At 49.3% G+C, this 25116-nt stretch overlaps 1 protein-coding gene across 1 annotated transcript; it reads left to right on the top strand.

Annotated features, from left to right (window-relative positions):
• The first annotated feature begins 1144 nt into the window (after nt 1-1144).
• On the top strand, nt 1145-9749 carry LOC103710470 (eukaryotic translation initiation factor 3 subunit C-like). The gene is made up of 4 exons (XM_008796186.3): nt 1145-1291; nt 1521-1578; nt 1668-3506; nt 8504-9749. Exons 2-4 carry the CDS (start codon nt 1555-1557, stop codon nt 9506-9508), a joined length of 2868 nt encoding a protein of 955 aa, XP_008794408.2. The 5' UTR covers nt 1145-1291; nt 1521-1554; the 3' UTR covers nt 9509-9749.
• The last annotated feature ends 15367 nt before the right edge of the window (nt 9750-25116 follow it).

The following is a 25116-nucleotide window of genomic DNA, read 5'->3' as shown; positions in this document are numbered from 1 at the left end:
TTGGAAATTTGTCACTTTCTCATGGTCAACCAAATATGCCAAAAATACTTTCCTAGGCATTCTCTTCTTAGGAATTTGTTTCGCAGGAATCATATTTCTAGGAGAAAAAATGCTTCCCGCGAACCAAACGAGCTCTAGATGTCAACAAGCTCTACCAAGAAACTGCGATCTCCAGCTACATGTAACAGCTTCAATAACAATCATCCAACAAAAGACTTAGCCCAGTCCACTAAACAAATCATGAGTTTCTTTGAAGAATAGATTTCCTCCAAAAGCCCTAATTGGATTATAAAGTATGCACAGGAATGACCAAACGCTACCAATAGCCATACTGAAAACCTTGGGCTTCTTTTGGTGACGATGCAAAGCATGCCCTATATAGATTTTTTTTTTAAGAAAGATCCGCCGAAAAAGTCTATAATGTAGATATGGTTTGCTATGTAAGATACCCTCCAATTAGTGGTACTGTTAGTTTTTCTATAAATATATGTGAATTGATTGAAGAAAATTTTATGTTGAAGATCATTTGCACCTTGCTACGATGCATCTTATGTGATGGGCACCAAGAAGATACAAAGGAAAGAAAATACTTTCATGAAACTTCCGTACATATATGATTTCATAGGACAAAATTAGAGAAGCCTGCCGGGGGCGTCCGCTTGGCGTTTTTGTGCGGGAACCACCCGACTCGGTCGTAACTCGTAACCCCTTGAACCCGCCTGAGCCGGTTCTTGATTCGCTGATACGGAAAGGGAAGAGCAGCGAACCCAGTGGTCCGACGTCCGCCGACCGACTCCTGGTGATCGCTTCTCGTCGCAGGGACGGAGAGAGTGCCGAAGAGAAAGGGAGCGTAGGAGTGGTTAATGGCAGCGACGAAGAGGCGGTGAGTGGGAGGGATATCGGTGTCTCAAGGTTGAGTCGGATTGTTCGGTGCGGGTTGACCTGTTCCGGTCCGATTTACAACGAGCAAAATCGCAAATAGGGCTGAGCCGGTCCTATCGGTTCAAAATTTTTATTTGCAATGGCTGCTCTGGACTGGCCGGTTTGCTGATGAAAATAGAAAAGACTCTGATTGCGGTGTCGGACGGTCTGACCCGGTCTAAATTTTCGAACCGAGAAAAATTTTGGTCGACCTGCCGCAACCCTAGATTCCTTTGGGCGCAACTTCAAACGCCATAAAACCTTCGGCCGCCTCTCTTGCCTCGACCCCTTCTTCTCTCTCGGTCGCGGAGCCTCTCTTCTTTCCTCTCAGAATCCGGCGGAAGACGCGCGTAGGCCGATCAAGAAGAAGGTATGCTCTCAAATATCTTTTTATTCGATTGCGTTTACTTGTTATGTTTCACGGAAATTGATCGATTCCTCCCCGGGATCTGCTTCCGGGTATAATCGATTTTTAAGGTGAATTTTAGGTTTTGTTCCCGTCTTTTTTTTTCTCTTTTATTTATGCGTATATTAGGGTTTATTCTGTTGAAGTATCTCCGCCTGTCTTCATTTCTAACTCGCGTTGCTTGAATTTCTAGGTTTGTTGGATTCAAGAAGTAAAGAGCAAAAACCATGGCTTCTCGTTTCTGGATGCAGGTAATGTTGGCATACAACCTTCATCCTAATTTTTACCCCCAGTCTTCTGTCTTCTTGATTTGCAAAAAACCTGTCCTCTTGAATCCCAGGGTGGTGGCAGTGAATCCGAGGAGGAGGAGGAGGAGGAGGAGACCAGTGAGTTTGGTGACGGAAGTGATGCCGGGGTGGGGGCAGCCGAGACCGGCGGCGCCACTGCCCGGAGCCGTTACCTCAAGGAAAATGCAAGCGACAGTGATGAGTCGGATGGGCAACATCGTGTGGTCAAGTCGGCTCGGGACAAGAGGTTTGATGAGATGGCAGCCACTGTCGATCAGATGAGGAATGCTATGAAGATTAATGACTGGGTGAGCCTCCAGGAGAGCTTTGAGAAGATCAACAAGCAGTTGGAGAAGGTGGTCCGGGTAACTGAGTCCGAGAAGGTCCCTAATCTCTACATTAAAGCCCTTGTGATGCTGGAGGACTTCTTGGCTCAGGCACTGGCCAATAAGGATGCCAAGAAGAAGATGAGCAGCAGCAATGCAAAAGCTCTCAACTCAATGAAGCAGAAGCTGAAGAAGAACAACAAGCAGTTTGAGGAGCAGATAATGAAGTATCGGGAGAAGCCAGAGAGTGAGGACGAAGGGACAGAGGATGAGGATGAGGAAGAAGAGGAGGACGAAGATGAGGTAGAAGAGGATCCTTCAAAGATTGCAATGTCTGACATGGAGGATGAGGATGAGGAGGATGGTGATGAGCGGGCTGGGGGTGGTGGGGCCTGGGAGAAGCAGATGAGCAAGAAGGATAAGCTTATGGACAAGCAGTTTATGAAGGACCCCAGCGAGATCACATGGGATATTGTTGACAAGAAGCTCAAGGAGATTGTGGCGGCAAGGGGTAGGAAGGGAACTGGGAGGGTTGAGCAAGTTGAGCAACTTACATTCTTGACCCGTGTGGCAAAAACACCTGCTCAGAAGCTTGAGATCATTTTCAGCGTGATCTCGGCCCAGTTTGACATCAACCCGAGTTTGCTTGGGCATATGCCAATTAATGTGTGGAAGAAGTGTGTTGGCAACATGCTCCTTGTACTCGACATCCTCGAGCAGTACCCGAACATTGTTGTTGATGACTCGGTTGAGCCTGAGGAACACGAGACCCAGAAGGGTGCAGACTACAAGGGGACAATCCGAGTTTGGGGAAATCTGGTTTCATTCCTTGAGCGGTTGGATTCGGAGTTTTTCAAGAGCTTGCAGTGTATTGATCCCCACACTCGTGAGTATGTTGAGAGGCTTAGGGACGAGCCTTTGTTTTTGGTTATTGCACAGAATGTTCAGGACTATCTTGAGAGGGTAGGGGATTTCAAGGCAGCTTCCAAGGTGGCATTGCGACGAGTTGAGCTTGTATATTATAAGCCTCAGGAGGTCTATGATGCAATGAGAAAGTTAGCTGAACAGAGGGAAGATGGAGTTGAAGGGGGTGGAGAGGATGGTGATGTGGCAGCTGGCGATGAACGCCAACCAGCTGAGGAGAATAGGGGCCCACCACCATTCGTCGTGATTCCTGAACTTGTTCCTAGGAGGCCTACATTTCCAGAGAGTAGTCGGCAACTAATGGATGCATTGGTGTCTCTGGTTTATAAATATGGGGATGAGAGAACTAAGGCTAGGGCTATGCTTTGTGATATATACCACCATACTATCTTTGATGAATTCCCTGTTGCTCGTGATCTGCTCTTGATGAGTCATTTGCAGGATGGGGTTCAGCTCATGGACATATCATCGCAGATCTTATTCAACAGGGCAATGGCACAGCTTGGTTTGTGCGCCTTTAGGGCAGGGTTGATAACAGAAGCTCATGGATGCCTCTCCGAACTGTATGCAGCAGGAAGAGTGAGAGAGTTACTTGCACAAGGTGTATCACAAAATCGTTACCATGAGAAAACTCCTGAGCAGGTACTTCTTCACTTATTCAATATTTCCTTTTCGATCCCATTATTGCATTGTGTAAGCGCATATACTCTCTTGATTATACTAAAGATAATCAGATTTTTTTAAAGCATTGTACATCTCACTATCATTCAAGTTATAATATCATTAATTTTGATTTTGAACTTGTTTTTCTAGTATGATTATTAATGTAGATCGAATTTCTTTGCGGATGCATGGATAGATTTAGTTCACCTTGTCACAATGCTGTTCGGTGTTTTGCATGTTTTTCATGATTGTGTTGAATCTCCGGTTGTTTTAGAGGCTGCACTTTCATGTTTGCTTGCACATGCTAACCTAATGTTATCATGGTACTGTTTTTAATTTTTCTTTTTATTGTTTTTATTTGTTAACAAGTGTGTAATGTCGCCATAGCATATAAAGTATTCCTTAGGCATTGTAAATTTGATTAGCTTGTGGTGGTGGTTTATCATATTTTAGATTGTATAAGGCCTTAAGTTGGAAAATTGTTGCTTTGTCAATCCTCCTGTCATTCCAAGTATCATATTTATGTCCTTGTGTCTCTTTTAGATTGCTAACCCACTAAAATGTTTCTCAATTTAGAGAATGGCCGAGTAAACACCAAGATGATTATTTTCCTTGGTCTGTAGAAGGCAAAATTTTGCTTTAGTAGCCAAAGCACAATCATGTCTCATCGGTATGTGTGTGTCATCTATGTGCACAATCTATTGTTTAGGGCTACAAAATGGTTGGTCTAGCCTGCTAGATTTGAAATGTAGGTATTTGACGCAGATGAAGGAAGGCATTTATATTATGTTAAAGAGTAGAATTTGATTTGTAGCAATGGTAGAAAATAAAAAATGCTACTTTTCTTGATAACCCTTAATTCCTCGCTGATATTGAAAACTTTGGGCTTGATCAGCCCCTTGCTTTTACTGGAGGGATGATAAGATCTAGGAATGGGAAGTGCACAACAGGTTGCTCATGGAAATGCTCATAATTTATAAAAGATGGCCTAGTAGTCATTGTAGTCATTGACCAAATAATTTGATCCAAAATGGGAAAATATGGAAGATGATTTATTGATTCAAAAGATCTTAAATTATAGTTATGGACGTAATAATTGTTGGTGTAAGCAGAAGAATGCCTTTGCATATCCAACTGTGTTATCAAGTTCTATCATCTAAGACAAGTTGCGAGTTATTGCTTTCTCAGGTTGGGTATTCCACGCCCCCCCCCCTCTCACCAAGAAATTTTTTTTGCTATGGCTGAGACTCAATTCAAATCAGTCTTTTGGCTCTACATACTTTCCGTTCTTGAGGATGTGGGAGTGGAACACAGAGGAAGAGGAAGAGAGTGGATGAGAAGAAAAGGAAATAAGGGAGTTAGAACAAGAGGGATAAGTGAGAAGATGGTAATCGGACTGACAATTGGATTACTTTATCTTTCTCTGTCTTATATTTTAGGAGAGAATGTGGATGGTTTATTGTAAATTAGTGAATCGGATTTTGGGTACATGTTTAGAAGGTGAGTTTTCTCTTCTTAAGATTCTTATGAGTAGTTGCATGCAACTTATTCTAGATTAAGGAATCGCTTGAAAGTTAGCAACATTAAATCAAGTGAAGATACGCGATCATTTTATATAGTATGATAATAAGCATTATCTTAATCATTTAAGAGACCAATTATTTACATTAAACTAGTACATCACATTTAAACCTATAAAGAAGGGAGTAGATTTTGGTTGTTGGTGATCTTTGCTGTTTAAGACTTTTACTGATTCTGGCAATTTTGGTTCTCCTTAAATGATGTAAGATAACGGTTTATGGCATCTGGTGGTAAACTTTGCTTGCTGATCTTTTGTATGTAATATGTATGTCCATGCTTGCCTTCTCATATGAAAAAAACATGGGGCGTGCTTTGGAAGTTTTGGACAACATTTTCATTGGAAATCTTAGCTAGTAGACATCCAAGTGCTTAGAAGTTTTTTTTAATTATACCCTTTGCGATGTGGTTTGCTTGATTACTTGGTTCTAGCACAGGTGCTTCGAAAGAGTTTGAATTTGGGAAAATTAAGTGGCTTTTGAAGTTGCTAGATGTATATTATACTTTTCATTGAAATTTTGATTCCTGGTTAAGGATTTGGTGAATATTAAATTATCATATGTGATTTTGTATGATATATGATAAGTAGGATTTGTAGACCTGGTCGGAAATAGTTGAAACGGCACGTGGCGGCTGTTATGATGCTTCAAGGCTTTGGAAATTTTGATTTGGCCAGGCTGAGGACTGATATTCTTGTTTTAAATGAAATTGAAGTAATTGCTGATCAACTTTCTTCATAGTGTCTTTCCTGAATTTTTCGGAAATGTATTTGATAATTTCTAGTCTTCATACTAGACACTTTTGCTTGTTTACAGTTAAAAATGGTTCATGATCATTGTTGTTGGGATCTAATGATCCATGATCTGGATCAAAATGGACTTAAGTGATCCTGACGATCTCTGGATGATAATCAGTTTGGATTGAAGTATTTGAATAGTAGATCTAACGGTTTGAATCCTTATCTGTTAAAACAATTAGAATGTTGATTCTTTTATATCCATCAAATTTTCACTTTACAGTGACCAATATATCAAAAAAAAGGCTTCCAAAACATAAGATTATCGATGTCCTTAGGGATTTCAAGAATAAAGAAAGAGATATTTAGTTCTTTAGGGTTTCAAACCTAGAGTTAGTTTGTGGTATATTCTGTCATTTTGATTCCTTCTACAATCTTCTACCTAGAAGGATAGATAAGCTGATGCATTTTGAGGGTCAAAACATGCTTTATTGATTATATTCAACATTTAGATATAGTTTGTTTTTAAAGGTGAGAAAACTCACTATCCATGTGCTGCATTTAACTAGTGAACGAGGGAAGAAAAATTTGTTCGTTCATCAAGAGGCAAAAGGAAAGGAGGCAATTTTGTATGTCACGGCTGATAATGAAGCTGGTGACTTTAGTGCTGACAAATGCTATATCATTTTTTTTTACATACCTTTTTTCGCTCAAAATAAAAAAAATAAATCCTTCATCATATTGGGGCATAATTATATTGAATAATTAAACTTGTTGTTTTTTTTAACCAAAATATATAGATTTCGGTTTCTAGGTGTTTTTTGATAGCATAGATCATATTCAATGGTTTGAAAAGTTGAATGGCGTATTGCTGATTTTAAAATCATTAACTCCTCTCTTATCATTAAAGTGTGTAGTCCAACATATATATGTAAATTTAAAGTTGCTTGAAAGTTAAAAATGTCCTTATTAAAATGATCTCTTACATTTCATTCCATCAAACTTCAATTTTTGCTGTGCTTTCCGGCCTTACATATTGCTCTACCCCTTTTTTTTCTTTTGGATGTTTAAAAAGAAATCAGGAAGATCTAATGATCTGTGATCTGATCTGTTACAACCCCTTCAATGATTTACAATATAGTCATGATCTTGATTCATGATTAGGGATATAAGCGCTAGTTTGCATAATCTTATCCATTTCATAGTTGCCAGATGAAAGAGTGGAACACTGATAATTATTTGAAACTTGAAATTAATATCCATTACTTATAACAAGAAATATGGGTATGATTCAGTCAATCAACATAACAACCATATTTGGATAAATGTATACTGATATGTTGGATATGACCAATAACCATATTAGATGTTAATGGATATCTACGGTGTTAATGGATGCATATGACCAAGGTATCTTGTATATGGGTTGCCAAAGTGTATACCACACCTATCTTATGGGTCCACACCTTTTAAGTTGATGCAAAATGGTCGATGAATGAAAAAGAAAGGATGCCTATGCCTGATCTTATAATTAGAAAATGTAGAAAGTTGGTAGTGGTTGGGTCTTATCAGACTCGTGTTTGCTTGTATACTAACTGATTCCATCTGTATCTTTGAAAGCATGATTATATCCATGTCTAAGGGCATGACCATTTCTATTTCCAAATCTGAATGTACTAAAAGTTGTACCAGTTTCTATATCTGAATTTAAATCACTTATATTAGCTTTATCTGTATCCAGTCAAAACAAGGATCTTGTGTAACCTCACTGTGCAAAAGTTGGATAACAAGCTGTTTGAATAAATTTTGAAGTTTACTGTTCTGAGTAAAATGTGAAGTAAAATAGCATGTGAAGAAACTAGTAATGGTGGTTGATATGAAGGCTCATGATAAATTTGTACGATCAATTATGGTATCTTGCTGCAGCTAGAGCAAGAGGTAAGACCGTGAGATAAGTCAATTTTTGTTTCCTGAAACTAAGATCATGCGATGGAGATCGTCTCGGCAGATTTGAAGTAAATGCGGAGTTTGAGATACCACGTTGAACTGGCCTTCAGGTTCTGAATTTAATGCTGTCTTGTGAATTGTTGAGTAGCATGCTTAACAAAGAAGTCAAGCGAGCCATGAGCATGCATCTTATGGCTGTATTGAAGTGGTCTCCAGATCTCTTTTCTAGTATAGCATCCTTTGTACCCAGAAGCTTTATTTCTGCAAGTAGGTTTGAGATATTTTTAGGTCATTAATGATTGGAACCTAAATGATAAAATTGATCAGGGCAAATATACAATTAATGGATGCAAGGCCCCCACAAAATTTTCTTCCAAAGCACTGGGGCAATCTTGTTTTTAGGGAGCACCCACTATTTCTTTGTTATTTGTTCATCCCTCCCTCCCTCCCTCTCTCTCTCTCTTGTAGTTTAAAGGATACTTCTTGTGGTTGCTGACTTTGCCCTTTTGATGTTCAGGTGGATGCCCTAGCCACCACATTTTTGATATTTAAGAAATTCATTCTTAATATCTATTGGCACTTTGATTGCCGTTCAAATCAATGAAAATAAAGATGATTTTCCCCCAATTATATGCATCGTCGGTCTATTTCTTTGAATTACAGTTTTATGCATAATCAGTGCAAATACTAAATTGACTTTATTTTGGTTTGTCAGGAAAAGCTTGAACGGCGAAGGCAGATGCCCTACCATATGCATATAAACCTTGAGCTTCTGGAAGCCACTCATCTGACATGTGCCATGCTTCTTGAGGTCCCCAATATGGCTGCCAGCACCATTGACACCAAGCGCAAGGTTATAAGCAAGACATTCCGGAGGCTTCTTGAAGTGAGCGAAAGGCAGACTTTCGTTGGTCCTCCTGAGAACGTTAGGGACCATGTCATGGCTGCCACCAGAGCCCTAAGCAAGGGAGACTATCAGAAAGCTTTCGATGTCATCAAATCCCTGGACATCTGGAAGCTCATGAGGAACAGAGAAACTGTGCTGGAGATGGTGAAGTCCAAGATCAAGGAGGAGGCGCTGCGAACCTACCTCTTCACATATTCGTCCTGCTACGATTCCTTGAGCTTAGACCAGCTTACTGCAATGTTCGACCTCTCTGAGGCCCATGCCCACAGCATTGCGAGCAAGATGATGATCATGGAGGAGCTCCATGCAAGCTGGGACCAACCAACGAGGTGCATCATGTTCCACAATGTGGAGCACACCAGGCTGCAGGGGCTTCTGTTCCAGATGGCAGAGAAGCTCAACATTCTTGCTGAGAGCAACGAGAGAGCCTATGAGGCGAGGACGGGCGGGGGCCTTGATGGGCTGCCGCCTAGACGCAGGGGAGAGGCTCAGGACTATAGTGGAACTGCTGCATCTGGGAAATGGCAGGAGAACTTCGTCTCGGGGTCACAAGGCAGGCAGGGTGGTGGATATGGGGGGCGAGCTGGGTACGGCGGCGGCAGGTTGGGGAGTTCAGGTCACGGAGCGGGTGGAGGGTTTTCAAGGGATCGAACAGGGCAGGGGCAACGGGGGACTGGTGGCTACCCAAGCATGCGATACCAGGATGCCTATGGTAGTGTGAGGAGGACTTCATACCAAACAGGCGCAGCTGCGAGAGGCTCGCAGGTGGAGACTTCGCGTATGGTGAGTCTGAACAAGGCTGGTAGAGTTTAGAGGAAAAACACCCCTCCCATAAGAGAGGCCTCTCAGTTTTTGGTTATCACAACTTGTTCCCTTTTTTTTCTCCTAGCATATTTATCGAGGACTGTTTTAATTTGGCTGTGAACGCTTTTTTGCTCTGTTACTTGAGATCTTAGAAACTGGTATGCTCTGTAGAACTATGGGGGATGGGAATCTTCTGTACTCACTCCTTTATATCAGTTTATGTTGCTACATTTTTCATTTGTGCTCTCTATATTTATTTATTTGTTTTGTTTTATTATTATTATTATTATTATTTACAATGCCCGGCGCTTTAGTTGTGTTTTTATTTTGGTTGTCCAGAGTAAGTGCAAAAGCTGATTATTCATTAGGTGCTCGCTTAGCTTTTATCAGCACGTTACCTCCTTGAGAAATGTTGAGATGCTGACGAGGCGAGCATCTCGTACAACACAAATATCAGAATTTCGATTTGTATAGGAAGGATGTATACAATTTTTTGATGGATCAAATGATTGAAAATTCCAAAAATGGAGCTACAGATACTAACAAGTCATTAGCAGGTCATCAAATTGCGTGCCTCATGTCTCTTGAGGTTGTCATTCGACGGAGGGGCTTCTGAGACAAGTTTGAAGGATGCATGTGGTTCCCAAAATAGATGCCCCACAACCTTTTTCCTGATTGATGCTACCGAAAACACGTGATTCCTACCCCACGTCATTCAAACCACAGTAACAATGGTCAGGATGCTGCTCAAATACGTGGGGTCCTCAGGATTTGGATTGGTTCGGTGCACCTGGTCCGTCGAATTATGTCCCCTCCTCTCCAATCAGGATCCTATCCCAAGTCTGCCTCGGCCTCAACCTCTCCTCTCCTCTCCTCCCCCAACCCCATCCAAGAACTGCCTGCTCCTCGCAAAGATGTTCTTCTACGCCGAGGCCATGGCAGCCTCCTCCGAGCCCGCTGGCGTCCTCCAGATCCTGTGGGAAGCCCTCCAGCTTCCCACCAAGACTGCCACCCTCTTCTTCCCCCTCCTCGTCCTCACTCTCTTCTCCTCCTCCTGTGTCTTCTGCGCCAGCTTCTCCTCCATCTCCCCTGTCCTCATGGACTTGGTCTCCAAGCTCACCATCCTCCTCAAAGGCCCCGGCCCTGGCCCTGGCCCCGGCCCTGGCCCCGGCCCCGGCCCCGACCTCTCCCACGTCCTCCTTGAGATGAAAAACGACCTCAAACAAGTCGCCGCCTCCGAGTCCATCATCATCCTCCTCTCCTTCTTCGCCTCCCTGTTCCTCCTCGTCGCCACCTTCTACACCTTCGCCATGGCCTACTCCGGCACTTCCCTCACTCCCAAAGGACTCCTCTCTAGAGTTGCTCGCCGCTGGTACCAAACGCTTGTCACCAGGCTCTACGTCGTTCTCCTGAGCTTGGGCTTCGGCGTCTTGGCTTCTCTTGCGATCGGCACCGTCATGCTGCTCTGCGATGACTCCAAATATCTTGTGAGCTCTGGTGTCGCCCTGTGTATTGTTGCGGCCTCCATTTACATTTATCTGTGGACGAGGTGGTCGATGAGCTTGGCGATCTCGGTGGTGGAGGAGACCTGGGGGATCGGCGCCCTCTCGTGGTCGGTCGAGCTCTTCGTCGGCAACAAGAAGAAAGGTTGGATTCTCACTTTCATCCTGATGCTGCTCAAGACGGCGATCTATGGATTTCTCGGGTTTCTGATGACCTCCGGGCCGAAGCCGCCGTCGCCTCCACCACCGCCGGTGGAGGATCAGCTTAGGTTTGGGTTTCTTGCGGCGGCCGCCACTGCTCTTGTGGACATGTATGCCATGGCAGTGTACACGGTGTTCTACTACGTCTGCAGGAAAAGCCATGGATTGGATGAGATGCTTAAAGTTGAAGAAGGATTTATGTACGCCACTTTACCTGCTGCTGCCGTCAAAGTTGAAGCAACTCTCCCATAAGCTTGGATTGCAGAGAGAAATACACTGAAAAGAGCTCAAGGATGCGTCGGTATGTTTCTACTGGCATCTATGTGGCATGTGGATGCTTTAGAATAGCTTATTAGTACTATATATGGTGCTAATATTCGAACTATGACTGGAAAATGCGTGGGATGGCTTGTCGATTTGTTTCTTGTGCACTTTGGATTTAAATATGAAATGCTGAATGATCCACTTCAGTTTGCTTGGATCATGTTCAAATCTAATGAGAGATTTGGAAAGAGCTTAGAAGTGGTGCTGCTGAATGCATCAGCTGGTGTCTTTTCTTTGCTGCCTTTGTTGTTGGTGTTCTATTTTTGCAGGGGTTTGTGTGCTCTTTATAATAGATTATTGCAGCTTTGAAGTGTTCATATCGAACTATGACGGTTTAGATTTGCCAGGGATGGCTTGTCACTTATCTGTGCTTAAACTAGAATTTTTATTTGGAGTTTCCCACTTTGGTTAGCGTGGATTATTTTAGAGAGATTATTTGTGAATTTGTGTGGCTGGAGCAAGAGAACCTTTTTTTTCATTATTTTTTTCATGCATTCACAGAGGAGGGAGAAAAATAAATAAGTAAATAAACAAAAAAAAGAAGAGAGAAGACGGGGTCTGTCGGTAAGAGATATTGAAGTCTCTATCGGTCCTTCACTGTTAAAAATAAAAAATAAAAAAATTGTAGAAATATCCTTCTAAAATTTGCATGAATATCTTATTAATATTTATATTATTTCTCCATCTTCATAAAATACTGTTTTTGCATAAATATCTTTAATATAATATTTCTTCTAACATCATTAATAAAAACTATATTTATTTTAATTAAAAATAAAATAAAATTTTAAAATTACTTTTTTGTTTTCTATCACGATCGCCTTATAAATGTTTCTTTTTGCACACCTATCCATTAAAAATATTTTAATTATTTTAATTTGAAATCATTAATTTTTTAACGGCGTTAGATGGTAGATGATATGGATACATATGCAAAACTAAGGATAAAAAACAGGATAAAATAGTAAAATAAGTATTTTACGAGGGCATACATACAAATATCAATTTTTAGAGGGCATTCATGCAAAATTCGATATTAGAAAAGTATTTATGCAAAAAAATCTAAAAAAAAATATATACCAATGATTTTTTGCGGCCCGGATCTATTGCGTCCCTCCCTTAGGCATTTTTCAGTGCCAATTGCTACTCGTCCCCCCAAATGTTGGGCCCAGATATGTCGTGCATAGAGCTTTTTATGTGGTTGTTCTAGATTGGGCCTCATCTTGTTTTATTGCCTGTGGCCCATCACCGTCCATCTTTCTGTACCGGTCCGAGAGGGAACATTTTGTTAGCTGTCATATTAATTGCTGCCATGCTAGTAGGGCCATTTTCGCATTCAAATCAATCTAGATATAGATAAAAATTTATACATTCAACTAATATCCGTAGATATATCTATTAAAAGAAATGGATATGGATATAGATAGACAATTATCCAATCCTTTTCGAAATATCCAGTGCTATTTATAATTCTAATTAATTTTATATAGCACTCATAAATTTTTAAGAAAAATAAATGGCTATATTAACATGCTATTAGCTTGATTTATTATCCACTTAGTAATAATATCTTTAATTTTGTAATTATAAAACTTAATTATTTGATTTATATCTATATTTATATTCATACTTTGGTATCCGATTGGTATCCATACCTGTTTAAAACAAACATGAACATAAATTTTTGCATCCGACTAATATCCTTATCGGTATCTGTAATTTTCAAATAAAACAAATATTGAATTAGATATACTAGTATTTGATTCGATTTCAGTCTTACATGTTAGTTGATATGTGCCTAACCAAATAGTGTGCGTCTGTTAATTAGTTGTGTTACTGTTTCATAACGAAGACATATGGCTCTTTTCGAGACAATTCATTCGTCTATATTTGCTTGTACTCGGTAGTTTGCTCTCTTTTAGCACCATATTTTTATATTTTCAAAATTGAATGTTAAATCACTTACTCTAATATTTATTATTTATTTAATAATATATTTTTTAAAAATATTCACATCATCATATTTGCTCTTGTCTTATAGAATGGCTACTTTGAAGTACAAATCTATTCTATGAATTCCACGTCATCTTTACTTTCACTCCATCTCTAGGTTGTATATACCACATCTTTTAGATGTTAGGTGCTTTAAAAACTTAATTTTGATAAGAATGACCAAATTAGAAGATTGTAGACTGATTAACTATAAAGAAATATATATTTTATAATATATATATATATATATATTGTTGCTGGTGGTCCAAACCGAGAACGATTGACACGACGGTGTGAACGGGGTTCCGCCTGAGTTGTCTTGGTTGGTACTGGTTGCGCTCCACCTTCCGCCAAGGAACCTGCAAACAAGCCTTGCACCACCACCAGGGTGGTGATGGCCCTCCGACGGTCAAGTCAGAGGAGATTGGAGGAGGAGAGTTGATAATCACAAGTGGGAGAGAGTGCTCTGGGAGGTATTGCTTACCCCCCCCTCTCCCCCCAGCCGCATATATACCTGGCTGGGAGGTCTCTCAGGGGGGTTTGTCGTCGTGGGGCACGATAGAATGGCTACTGACATGGCCGTTACGGGGCGTCGTGGAGCAGCGCCGGGTACGGTCATGGCAGGGCGTAGTGGAGCTCCGCTTTGTACGGTCGATACAGGAGATCGTGGGCAGCATCGGGTACAGCCGTTGCAGGGAGTAGTGGAGCAGGAGGCCGCGGCGTGCCTCTGGAGAATAGCCTGTCGTTATCAAAAGATCTCCGACTCGGGGTCGGAATGCTGGATCATAGGGCAGCCGACCTGGGGTCGGGCTGCGAAGCCGAGGAGGTCCGACTCGGGGTCGGAGTGCTGGATCATAGGGCAGCCGACCCGGGGTCGGGCTGCGGAGCCGAGGAGGTCCGACTCGGGGTCGGAGTGCTGGATCATAGGGCAGCCGACCCGGGGTCGGGCTGCGGAGCCGAGGAGGTCCGACTCGGGGTCGGAGTGCTGGATCATAGGGCAGCCGTACTTTTCCTGGATACGCGTGCCGATCACGTGGGGCATGGCGGCTCAATTCCCCCATAACAGTAGCCCCCCGCTTCCGAGCCTGGAACCAGAAGGGGAACAGGTGAAGGGAGTGATGTTTCGAGATTGCCGCCATCCTTCGGAGAGGCGCGCGCGCTTCAAGCTTCCCGCCTTCTTTATGGCGTATGGCGGTTGCTGCTGACCTGGCAACCTGAGGATTTCGGCGGACATCCTTCCTTAATGGTGTCGATTCGCCTTTGGGGTGCGAGCGACCCTTCGGCGGCCAGGCGTCTTCTGGCGTCATCGAGGTGTCACTTGCCCTTTCGCCTATTTAATCGGGGGCCCTCCCCCGTCCGTCTTCTTCTTTACGGACATTTTCGAGTTTCTCCTTTGCGCTACCATTGTTGCCGCCGAAACGTTCGCTTGCTTTTCCTTTGACGCTCTCGGAGCCGTTCTTCCTCCTCTTCAAGTGAGTTTCCCACTCTTCTACTTTGAGCTCTTCATACTTTTTCTTTTTGTACTAGTGCACCCCAGTCGTTCCGGCCTTTCCCTCCTTCTTGACCCCGTCCTGACCGTAGATTGGCCATTAGGGATGGACGAAGTGGGAGCAGATAGCATCAAGTCAAAACTGGTCGCCGAGGACTTAGACGGATTTGTGGCTCGGTACCACCTTCCCGAGGCCTGCAATGTCACGCTCCCAGGGCCTGAGGAGAGGATGTCTCATCCTCCTCGAGGGAAGATCGCCATCAATGAGGGCATCCTCCAGGCCGGGTTCCGCTTTCCCCCTTCAGACCTAGTCTTACAGGTGCTCCGGGGTTTAGGAATGGCACCGACGCAACTGGTGCCGAACTCGTGGGGTGCTCTGACGGTCTTCCAGGTTCTCTGTCGCTTGCATGCGATTCCCGCCACCTTGAACGTTTTCTGGGAGCTCTACGGCCTGAGCGGCCACCCCCAGGACAAAGGGTGGTGGTGCTTCGCAGCGCGGCGAGGGTGCGGCCTTGTCAAGGAGGGTCCTACCTCCATTCACCACTGGAAGGAGCGCTTCTTTTTCGTTGATGCAGACCCCTCCTGGGAAATCAGGGCAATCTGGGGGACGCCGGTGAAGTCCCCAATTGGCCTGTCGAAGTTGTCGAGGGAGGAATCCGAGGGCGTCGCCGCCTTGAAGGGGTTGGTCGCCGAGGGCCAGCTTCCCCCGGTGGGCCGCCTTATTTCTGAGGATACCTTGGTGAACGTCGGTTTGAGCTCGGTCCCCACCGACCGTGAGTCCGCCATCGTTTCTTTAGCTCTTTTCTTCTCTTTCGTTCCTTCTTCCTTTCGGTTTCTCAGTCCCTGACCATCCCGTCCTTCTTGCAGAGGTCGACGACGTCATGCGGTCGGTGAAGTCGAAGGCTGTTGGTAGGGCGTCCCTGCTGGAAGCAGTCCGGAGGAGGAAACGAGCTCTTCCGAGCGGGGCCCCACCGGCGAAGAAGTCCCGTAAGGAGATACCTCCGATGCCAACCGACGAGTCCGGGCCCACCGGTCAGGGAGATGTCGTGGGCACCGACCGGCAGCTGACGCTGTATCAGCCCTCCGGTGGTAAGGTTGCCGCTACTCCGGAGGTGCCACCTGAGCCTGCTCAAGACGGACGGGTCGGACGTGATCGGTCCCCAACCCGGCCTTCGACTCGGTCGGCTCCTGATGACTCGAGGAGGGACGCGCCGAGGCCCCGGCCGAGCGGGACCCTATCAATTCCTGGGGCGACCCCCGCCCCGAGCGTGATCAGCCGGACTCTTCCCCAGGCGATGGATAAGGGTAAGGCTGCAGAACCACCATCCGGCTCCGGAGAGAAATCGGGGTCTGCCTTCACTACCGATGGCGCCCGAAATCTCATCGAAACAGTGTTGCTGGAGAAGGACCGTCGGCGGGTCCGGGAGTTGGATGTCTCTGACGTCGGGGCCGCCAGCTGCGTCTGTCTCATGTCGGTGAGTGTTCTTCTGGCCGTCTTTCACCATTTATTGGCTCTGTTGTTCTCCGCCTGACTCCCTTATTTTTCCTATTTCTTAGCTCGCCCAGTACATGATCCGTCTGGAGGAGTGCTACAAGGAACAGGCGGGGCTTTTGGCGAAGGCCGAGGACCGGCTGAAAGCAATGGAAGAGGGAGGCCGGGCTGCGGCAGGCAGGACGACCGGGGACCTCGAGGCGAGGCTCCGGGAGGCCGAAGAGCGGGCACTCGGCTTCGCCGCCCTGGAGGAGCAACTGTCAGAGGCTCGGGAGCAACTCAAAGCCGCCTCGGGCCTCGAAAGCAGGGTCAAGAAGGCGGAGGAACGGGCTGAAAAGCAGTCCCGGAAGATCGCGGACTATCGAGAGCGGTGGGAGAAGGCCCAGCGGTCTGCCGACAACGCCTGCGACCGAATCCGCTCTTTTGAAGCCAAACTAGGCGAACTGGAGTCGGCCCTGGAGAAGTCATGCACGGACGTCCAAGAGCTCCGTTCGCGCCTGAAGGAAGCCGAGGCCGCTCGGGTTGCTACCGAGGCGAAGCATAAAGAGGCCCAGGCTGATCTGCTGAGGGTCTCCTCTGAGGCCGAAGGCCGGATTGTGGCGAAGGTCTTGGAGGCCAAGGCTCAGATTATGGAGCGAGCTGAGGCGGAGTTGGCCGAGAAGAGGGCGGAAATCGGGCGTCAGGCGGTAGAGGCTTATCGCCAGTCCGCCGAGTTCGCCCATGATATGTCGGAGGCAGTGCGGACCTATCGCCAGTCTGACGAGTTTGTCCATGACGCGTCGGACGCGGGGGCCGAAGCCTTCACCTTGGGCTTCGAGGAGGGCCTGGCAAGGGTGTCGGCTAAGTATCCCGAAGTTGACCTGAGCGAGATCTCCCTCCTGGACTCCTCTCCGGCGCCATCGCCTGCTGGTTCTCCTGCTGCTTCCCTACCTCCCGCGGACGAGCCCGGCGTTTCCGACTCGGGAGTTCCTCCAAGCTGACCTCTTGTACCTTCCATTGTCTTTTTTATTTTTGTATGTCGGCGTTTTGCCCAATTGTATGGGCCTCGGCCCTGAAAATTAATGCACGTCGAATATTTCTTCATCTCGCCCTCGTCCTCTCTTTTTTTTTTTTTTTTTTTTTTAGCTCTTGGTTGCTTCTTGCTGACTTTTGATTCCCGAAGTTCTTCCGGCGCTAGGCCAGGCATCCGAGGGTTAAACCTCAGGAAACTCTTCCGGCGCTAAGCCAGGCATCCGAGGGTTAGGCCTCAGGAAATTCTTCCGGCGCTAAGCCAGGCATCCGAGGGTTAGGCCTCAGGAAATTCTTCCGGCGCTAAGCCAGGCATCCGAGGGTTAGGCCTCTAAGCCAGGCATCCGAGGGTTAGGCCTCAGGAAACTCTTCCGGCGCTGAGCCAGGCATCCGAGGGTTAGGCCTCAGGAAACTCTTCCGGCGCTAGGCCAGGCATCCGAGGGTTAGGCCTCAGGAAACTCTTCCGGCGCTAAGCCAGGCATCCGAGGGTTAGGCCTCAGGAAATTCTTCCGGCGCTAAGCCAGGCATCCGAGGGTTAGGCCTCAGGAAATTCTTCCGGCGCTAAGCCAGGCATCCGAGGGTTGTCAAGCCTCAGGGAAATTCTTCCGGCGCTAAGCCAGGCATCCGAGGGTTAGGCCTCAGGAAATTCTTCCGGCGCTAAGCCAGGCATCCGAGGGTTGTCAAGCCTCAGGAAAATTCCGCTCGTTGGTCGGCCAAGGCTGGCGCAAGCCGAGGCGACCGGTCGGGGCTTCCGGCTAGTCTGCTCCCGGGATGATCATCGGGTTAGCCAGGCATCCGAGGGCCGAGCCTCGGGGGATTCCACTCGTTGGTCGGCCTAGGCTGGCGCAAGCCGAGGCGACCGGTCGGGGCTTCCGGCTAGTCTGCTCCCGGGATGATCATCGGGTTAGCCAGGCATCTGAGGGTTGTCAAGCCTCAGGGAAATTCCGCTCGTTGGTCGGCCAAGGCTGGCGCAAGCCGAGGCGACCGGTCGGGGCTTCCGGCTAGTCTGCTCCCGGGATGATCATCGGGTTAGCCAGGCATCTGAGGGTTGTCAAGCCTCAGGGAAATTCCGCTCGTTGGTCGGCCAAGGCTGGCGCAAGCCGAGGCGACCGGTCGGGGCTTCCGGCTAGTCTGCTCCCGGGATGATCATCGGGTTAGCCAGGCATCTGAGGGTTGTCAAGCCTCAGGGAAATTCCACTCGTTGGTCGGCCAAGGCTGGCGCAAGCCGAGGCGACCGGTCGGGGCTTCCGGCTAGTCTGCTCCCGGGATGATCATCGGGTTAGCCAGGCATCTGAGGGTTGTCAAGCCTCAGGGAAATTCCACTCGTTGGTCGGCCAAGGCTGGCGCAAGCCGAGGCGACCGGTTGGGGCTTCCGGCTAGTCTGCTCCCGGGATGATCATCGGGTTAGCCAGGCATCCGAGGGCCGAGCCTCGGGAGATTCCACTCGTTGGTCGGCCTAGGCTGGCGCAAGCCGAGGCGACCGGTCGGGGCTTCCGGCTAGTCTGCTCCCGGGATGATCATCGGGTTAGCCAGGCATCCGAGGGTTGTCAAGCCTCAGGGAAATTCCACTCGTTGGTCGGCCAAGGCTGGCGCAAGCCGAGGCGACCGGTCGGGGCTTCCGGCTAGTCTGCTCCCGGGATGATCATCGGGTTAGCCAGGCATCCGAGGGCCGAGCCTCGGGAGATTCCACTCGTTGGTCGGCCTAGGCTGGCGCAAGCCGAGGCGACCGGTCGGGGCTTCCGGCTAGTCTGCTCCCGGGATGATCATCGGGTTAGCCAGGCATCCGAGGGTTAGGCCTCAGGAAATTCTTCCGCTCGCTGGTCGGCCACTTGTCGCTCGCCGCCCATCGGGGTTTCTCTGTGCCCAGCCGCGACCGTGTTTCTCCTCTCCTCCAAGCGTTGCCTGGGGGGAACACGAGAAGGGTATTAAACGCTAATTAATGCGTTACCTGGGAAATCGGATCGCCAGTTGCTGCTGGTGAGGAGTGTTAGTTGAGCGGCCGCGATACGCGGGTTCTTCGAGGAGGATGCGGCCTGGGCGCGAGCGGAGACACGTGGACCTAGGGGTATACGTCACCCGGATCGTCCTGCACAAAGAATGCGATTTAAGGAGAATGACGCTTAGGAAATCGCGGGGAGATACGCCTCGGGAGCCGGAACGGCTCCGGATTCAGTGCGCCTGCATTTATTGGAGCCACCCGTATCGAAACTACCAGGGGGCCGCAGCTTGGCTATAAATACAGGTGCAGGTACGATGGAATTTGCCAAGCCGGAGCTGCAGGTTGCCATGGATCGCGGACCTCCTCCTTGGCATATGACTGAGAGACTCCTGTCGAAGGAAAGGGGAGGCGCTCCCCTTACAACTTCAGCCAACTAGCCGTTTCATCTGGGATCAACAAGGAGGGTCTCCCCGGCGGAACTCCGCTCTAGGCGTTTCATCCGGGATCACATCTCCCCTCCTTGAAGTTCAGCCTCCCGGTTGAGCTCTGCGCCGGACGCTCAATCCGGGACCGCGCCTCCATATACTCTTCCCCCTCGAATCCCTTCTCTTTCCTACCACTGGGGAAGATGGGAATATCCTTTGGAGGCGGCGTTCCCCTGGGGGCAGCGGGAGCTTCTTCTGCGGCGGCTCCTCCTCTTTTTGGTGAGGTGCTGGATGGCGCCTCCGGTTAGAAGCACCCACTTCTGGTGGGACTGCAGCCGCCCTGGGTTGAGGGTTTGGGTCCCCACCTCTTCTTTACTTTCTTTACTCCCTAATTCCCCTCTGGGAATTTCTTGTAATCACACGAGCACGCCACTGTAACCAGAAATTATTGAAATGAAAAGTATTGCACCTTTTTAAATTGTCTTTCTGGCCTTGTTGTTCTACTGGTAATACATCCGCAGGTTAGCGGAATTCCAGCCCCTTGGAATTTCTCGGCCATCTAGGGCTTCCAACTGGTAGGAGCCAGGTCGGTTTACCCAACGAACTTTATACGGGCCTTCCCAATTTGGCGCTAGCTTCCCACCTTCCGTAGGTTGAGATGCCTTAGCTCGCCTCAGCACCAGATCTCCAATTCTGAAAAGCTTCGGTCGGACTTTGGAGTTGTAATATCGGGCCACCCTCTGCTGATACATTGCCATCCGTACCTGAGCCATTTCCCTTGCCTCTTCCAAGAGATCCAAGTTCCCTCGGAGTTGCTCTGAATTGGCCTCGGGTCGGTGCGCGGCCACCCGAGGCGAGGGGAGTCCGAGCTCCACGGGGGCAACGGCTTCCGTGCCATAGGTTAGGCTGAAAGGCGTCTCTCCAGTAGGAGTCCGTTGTGTGGTCCGATACGCCCAAAGGACATTCTCGAGTTCCTCGACCCAAGCTTGCCCCGTCCGGCCGATCCGCGCTTTGATACCTTGGAGGATTGTCCGATTTGTGACCTCGGCCTCGCCGTTGGTTTGGGGATGCGACACGGATGTGAACCGATGCTCGATCCCGAATTCCTCGCAGAAGTCCCGGAAGTGCTTGTTATCAAACTGTCGACCGTTATCCGAGATGAGGACCCGAGGTACTCCAAATCGGACAATGATGTTCTTCTTCACGAACTTCCGGACTTGTGCCTCCGTGATGGTGGCCAGTGGCTCTGCCTCCACCCACTTGGTGAAGTAGTCGATGGCGACAATCAAAAATTTCCGCTGGGCCGAAGCGACGGGGAATGGTCCGAGGATATCCATTCCCCATTGTGCGAAGGGCCAGGGCGCGGTGATTGGCGCCAAGGGGACAGAGGGGACTCTCTGGACGTTGGCGTGGCGCTGGCAGGCGTCGCATTTCCGCACGTGGTCCTTCGAGTCCTCCATCAAGGTCGGCCAATAGTAGCCTTGCCTCATGATCTTATGCGCCAAGGACCTAGCCCCCAAGTGCGATCCGCAGATGCCTTCGTGGACTTCGCCGAGGGCGTAGGCCGCTTCCGCGGGGCGGAGGCACCTTAAGAGGGGGGCGGTAAACGAGGTCCGATACAGCCTCCCTTCATAAAGTACGTAGTGGGCGGACTTCTTTACAAGCCGCCGGGCCTGATCTTCGTCTTCAGGGAGGATTCCTTCGGCGAGGTAGGCGACGAGCGGGTCCATCCAAGACGGCTCCGGATCAATTGCCATCACCGCTCCAGCCCCGTCAATGCTCGGGGCATCCAGGGTCTCCAGGTAGATTGCCCTCGACAAGTTGTGCGCGTCTGCGTCCACTAGGCGGGACAACCTGTCGGCCCTGGCATTTTCGCTCCTCGGGACCTGCTGAATGTCAACACTGCCGAGGTCGGGAATGAGTGTTTGCACCTTCCGGACGTAGCTCTGCATGGTCGGGCTCCGCGCCTCGAACTCCCCTCGAACCTGCCCGACCACCAGCTGGGAGTCGGTGAAGACTTTCAGACGCCGGATGCCGAGCTCCTTGGCGAGTTTGAGTCCCGCGACTAGGGCCTCGTACTCCGCCTCATTGTTGGTCACTGGAAATCCGAACCTCAAGGCATACTCGGCTATCACTCCATCGGGATTGGTGAGGACCAGCCCAGCCCCTCCACCTTCAGGGTTCGACGACCCGTCAATGTGGAGCGTCCAGATCGGGAGATCGAGGCTGGGTGTCTCCGGCGGCTTAGGTTCCGCCTCCTGCACAGTGCACTCAGCGAGAAAGTCCGCGAGTACCTGGGCCTTGATGGCTGGTCGGGGCTGGTAGCGGATGTCGAACTCACCAAGTTCTACTGCCCACTTCACCAGCCGTCCCGCATTCTCTGGATTGCTGAGAATCTGCCGCAGTGGTTGATCGGTCAAAAGGGTGACAGAATGAGCCTGGAAATAGGGGCGAAGCCTCCTGGTCGCAGTCAGCAGCGCGAAGGCGATTTTCTCAGCCTTCGTGTACCGCGTCTCGGCATCCCGGAGGACTCGGCTGATGTAGTATACAGGCTTCTGAAGTCTTGCCTCTTCCCGAACCAGTACTGCGCTGACTGCGGTTGGGGAGACCGCCAGGTAAAGGTAGAGCATCTCCCCCTCTTGCGGCTTGGACAGCAGGGGAGGAGACGCCATGTACTCCTTGAGCTGGTCGAACGCCGCATGGCATTCGGCCGTCCAGAGGAAGTCTTTTGGGCGCTTCAACACCTTGAAGAATGGTTGGCAGCGTTCGGCCGACTTTGCCACAAATCGTCCGAGCGCGGCGACCCTTCCAGCGAGCTCCTGAACCTCCTTCACTTTGGTCGGAGGGGACATATCTTGGATGGCTTTGATCTTGTCCGGGTTGGCCTCGATCCCGCGCTGGTTGACAATGAAACCGAGGAACCTCCCGGCCGAAGCACCAAAAGCGCACTTCGCTGGGTTTAGCTTCATGCGAAACTTTCGCAAGGTGGTGAAAGTCTCCTCCAGATCTGCAATGTGCTGGTCTGCATGGCGGCTTTTTACCAGCATATCGTCCACGTACACCTCCATATTCCGGCCGATCTGCTCCTTGAAGATTTTATTGACGAGGCGCTGGTAAGTGGCGCCAGCGTTCTTCAGACCGAAGGGCATTACCTTGTAACAGTACAGCCCCCGGTCTGTTATGAAGGCAGTTTTCTCCTCGTCCTGTGGAGCCATCATTATTTGGTTGTAGCCGGAGAAGGCGTCCATAAAAGACAGTAGCTGATATCCGGAAGTCGCGTCGACCAGTTGGTCTATCCGTGGAAGCGGAAAGCTATCCTTGGGGCACGCCTTGTTCAGGTCGGTGTAGTCGACGCACATCCTCCACTTCCCGCTCGCCTTCCGGACAAGTACGACGTTTGCCAGCCACTCGGGGTAGCTCACCTCTCTTATGAAACCTGCCTCCAAGAGTTTGTCTACCTCCTGGTCGACCACCCGGATCCGATCCGGGGCACAGTGTCTCTTCTTTTGCTTTACCGGTCGGTGGGTCGGATCGACGTTGAGGGCGTGAGAAACGACCTCCGGGTCGATCCCAGGTACATCGGCCGCCGACCAGGCAAACACATCTGCATTGGCTCGGAGGAATTCCACTAACCGGAGCCGAGCTTCCAAGTCGAGATTGGCACCGACCCGGACCGTGCGGTCCGGGCGGCCTTCTTCGAGGGGAACTTCGATTACGCCCTCGGCCGGCTCCCCGTGCCGCAAGGCCACTTCGTCTCTGGCGTCAAGTGACTCGACGCTTAGGGCCTCCATGGGCTTCTTCCCTTTGAGAGTTGCTAGGAAACACTGCCGTGCGGTCGGCTGGTCACCTCGGACCTCTCCAATCCCGGCCGCTGTGGGGAACCGCATGAGCAAATGGTAGGTAGAAACCACCGCGCGAAGGGCGTTCAGTCCGGGTCGTCCGAGGATAGCGTTGTAGGCCGAGGGGACACGGACGACCAAGAACCCGAGCCGCACCGTGGCTTCTGCGGGTGCAATGCCCGCAGTCACAGGCAGCTCGATGACACCTTCGGCCGAGATAGCGTCTCCAGTGAATCCTATGAGGGGGGTGGATGTTTTGTGCAACAATTGTCGGGAAAAGCCCATCTTTTGGAAGGCCTCGTAATACAAAATATCAGCTGAGCTTCCACTATCCACAAGAACACGCCTTACATCATAGTCCGCCATAGTGAGAGAGATCACCATGGCGTCATCGTGGGGAGTCTGAACCCCCTTTACATCTTCATCACAAAAAGTGATTACATTTCCGACCCGCTGCCTCTTCGCGACGGCCACTCCTGATACTTCCGCCGAGCCCCCTGCGTTCCTCACGGGCCGAGAGCAGCCCCCAGTGATGGTGTGGATCACTCCCGCAACGGGTCGATTCTGCTCCCGAGGCTCCTGAGGGGCCGGGTCGGCTGGACGCGGGTCTGCGGGGGGACGTCGGTCGTTTACATATCGACCGAGACGTCCTCGGCGAATGAGAGCCTCGATCTCGTCCCGAAGCTGGAAGCAGTCTTCGGTATCGTGGCCGTGGTCTCGGTGGTACTCACAGTACGCCCGAGAAGGCTTCCTCCCAGGGATCTTCTTCATCTGCCTCGGGACCGGGAGGTCCTCCCGCCCCTTGACCTCCATGAGGATCTGGGCCCGGGGGGCCAGGAGTGGGGTGTACCGGTTGAAGCGTCGGTGCGGAGAACGAGGGCGTGTGGCGCCGTGGTTCCTTGCTGGTGACGGGCTTCTGCGCCGGCGTTGAGGCGTCGGGCTCCTCCTCTGGGGTGCCTCTTTTCGCCTTTTCTTCCCGGGCTTTAGAGGGGCTTCGGCGGCCTCCTTGTTCCGGTGGGAGGCTGCCTCCTCGGCGTCTGCATACTGGTTTGCCCGAGACAACAGCTCCGGGAAGCTCCGCGGCAGACGTTTGTCCAGGGAGAAGGTGAGTCTGCCCTTCCGGAAGCCTCGCTTCAGGGCTGAGAGAGCCACCTCCTGGCTCAAATTCCGGACCTCCAGTGTTGCCTTGTTGAAGCGGGTGAGATAATCCCGCAGGCTCTCTCCCTCGTTCTGCCGGACATCGAAGAGGGAGTCGGAGACCAGTCTTCGCCGGCTACTGACGGCGAAATGGCTGATGAAGAGACGGGTGAACTGGTGGAAGGACTGGATGGAATTAGCCTCCAGGCCGGCGAACCACGCCCTTGCCGGGCCGCGGAGGGTCGCCGGGAAGGCCTTGCAGAGGAGAG

The sequence above is a fragment of the Phoenix dactylifera genome, chromosome 7 (assembly GCF_009389715.1).
Source record: "Phoenix dactylifera cultivar Barhee BC4 chromosome 7, palm_55x_up_171113_PBpolish2nd_filt_p, whole genome shotgun sequence".
NCBI lineage: Eukaryota > Viridiplantae > Streptophyta > Magnoliopsida > Arecales > Arecaceae > Phoenix > Phoenix dactylifera.
The sequence above is the reverse complement of the archived record's forward strand: the minus strand, read 5'-3'. Positions and strand labels throughout refer to the sequence as shown.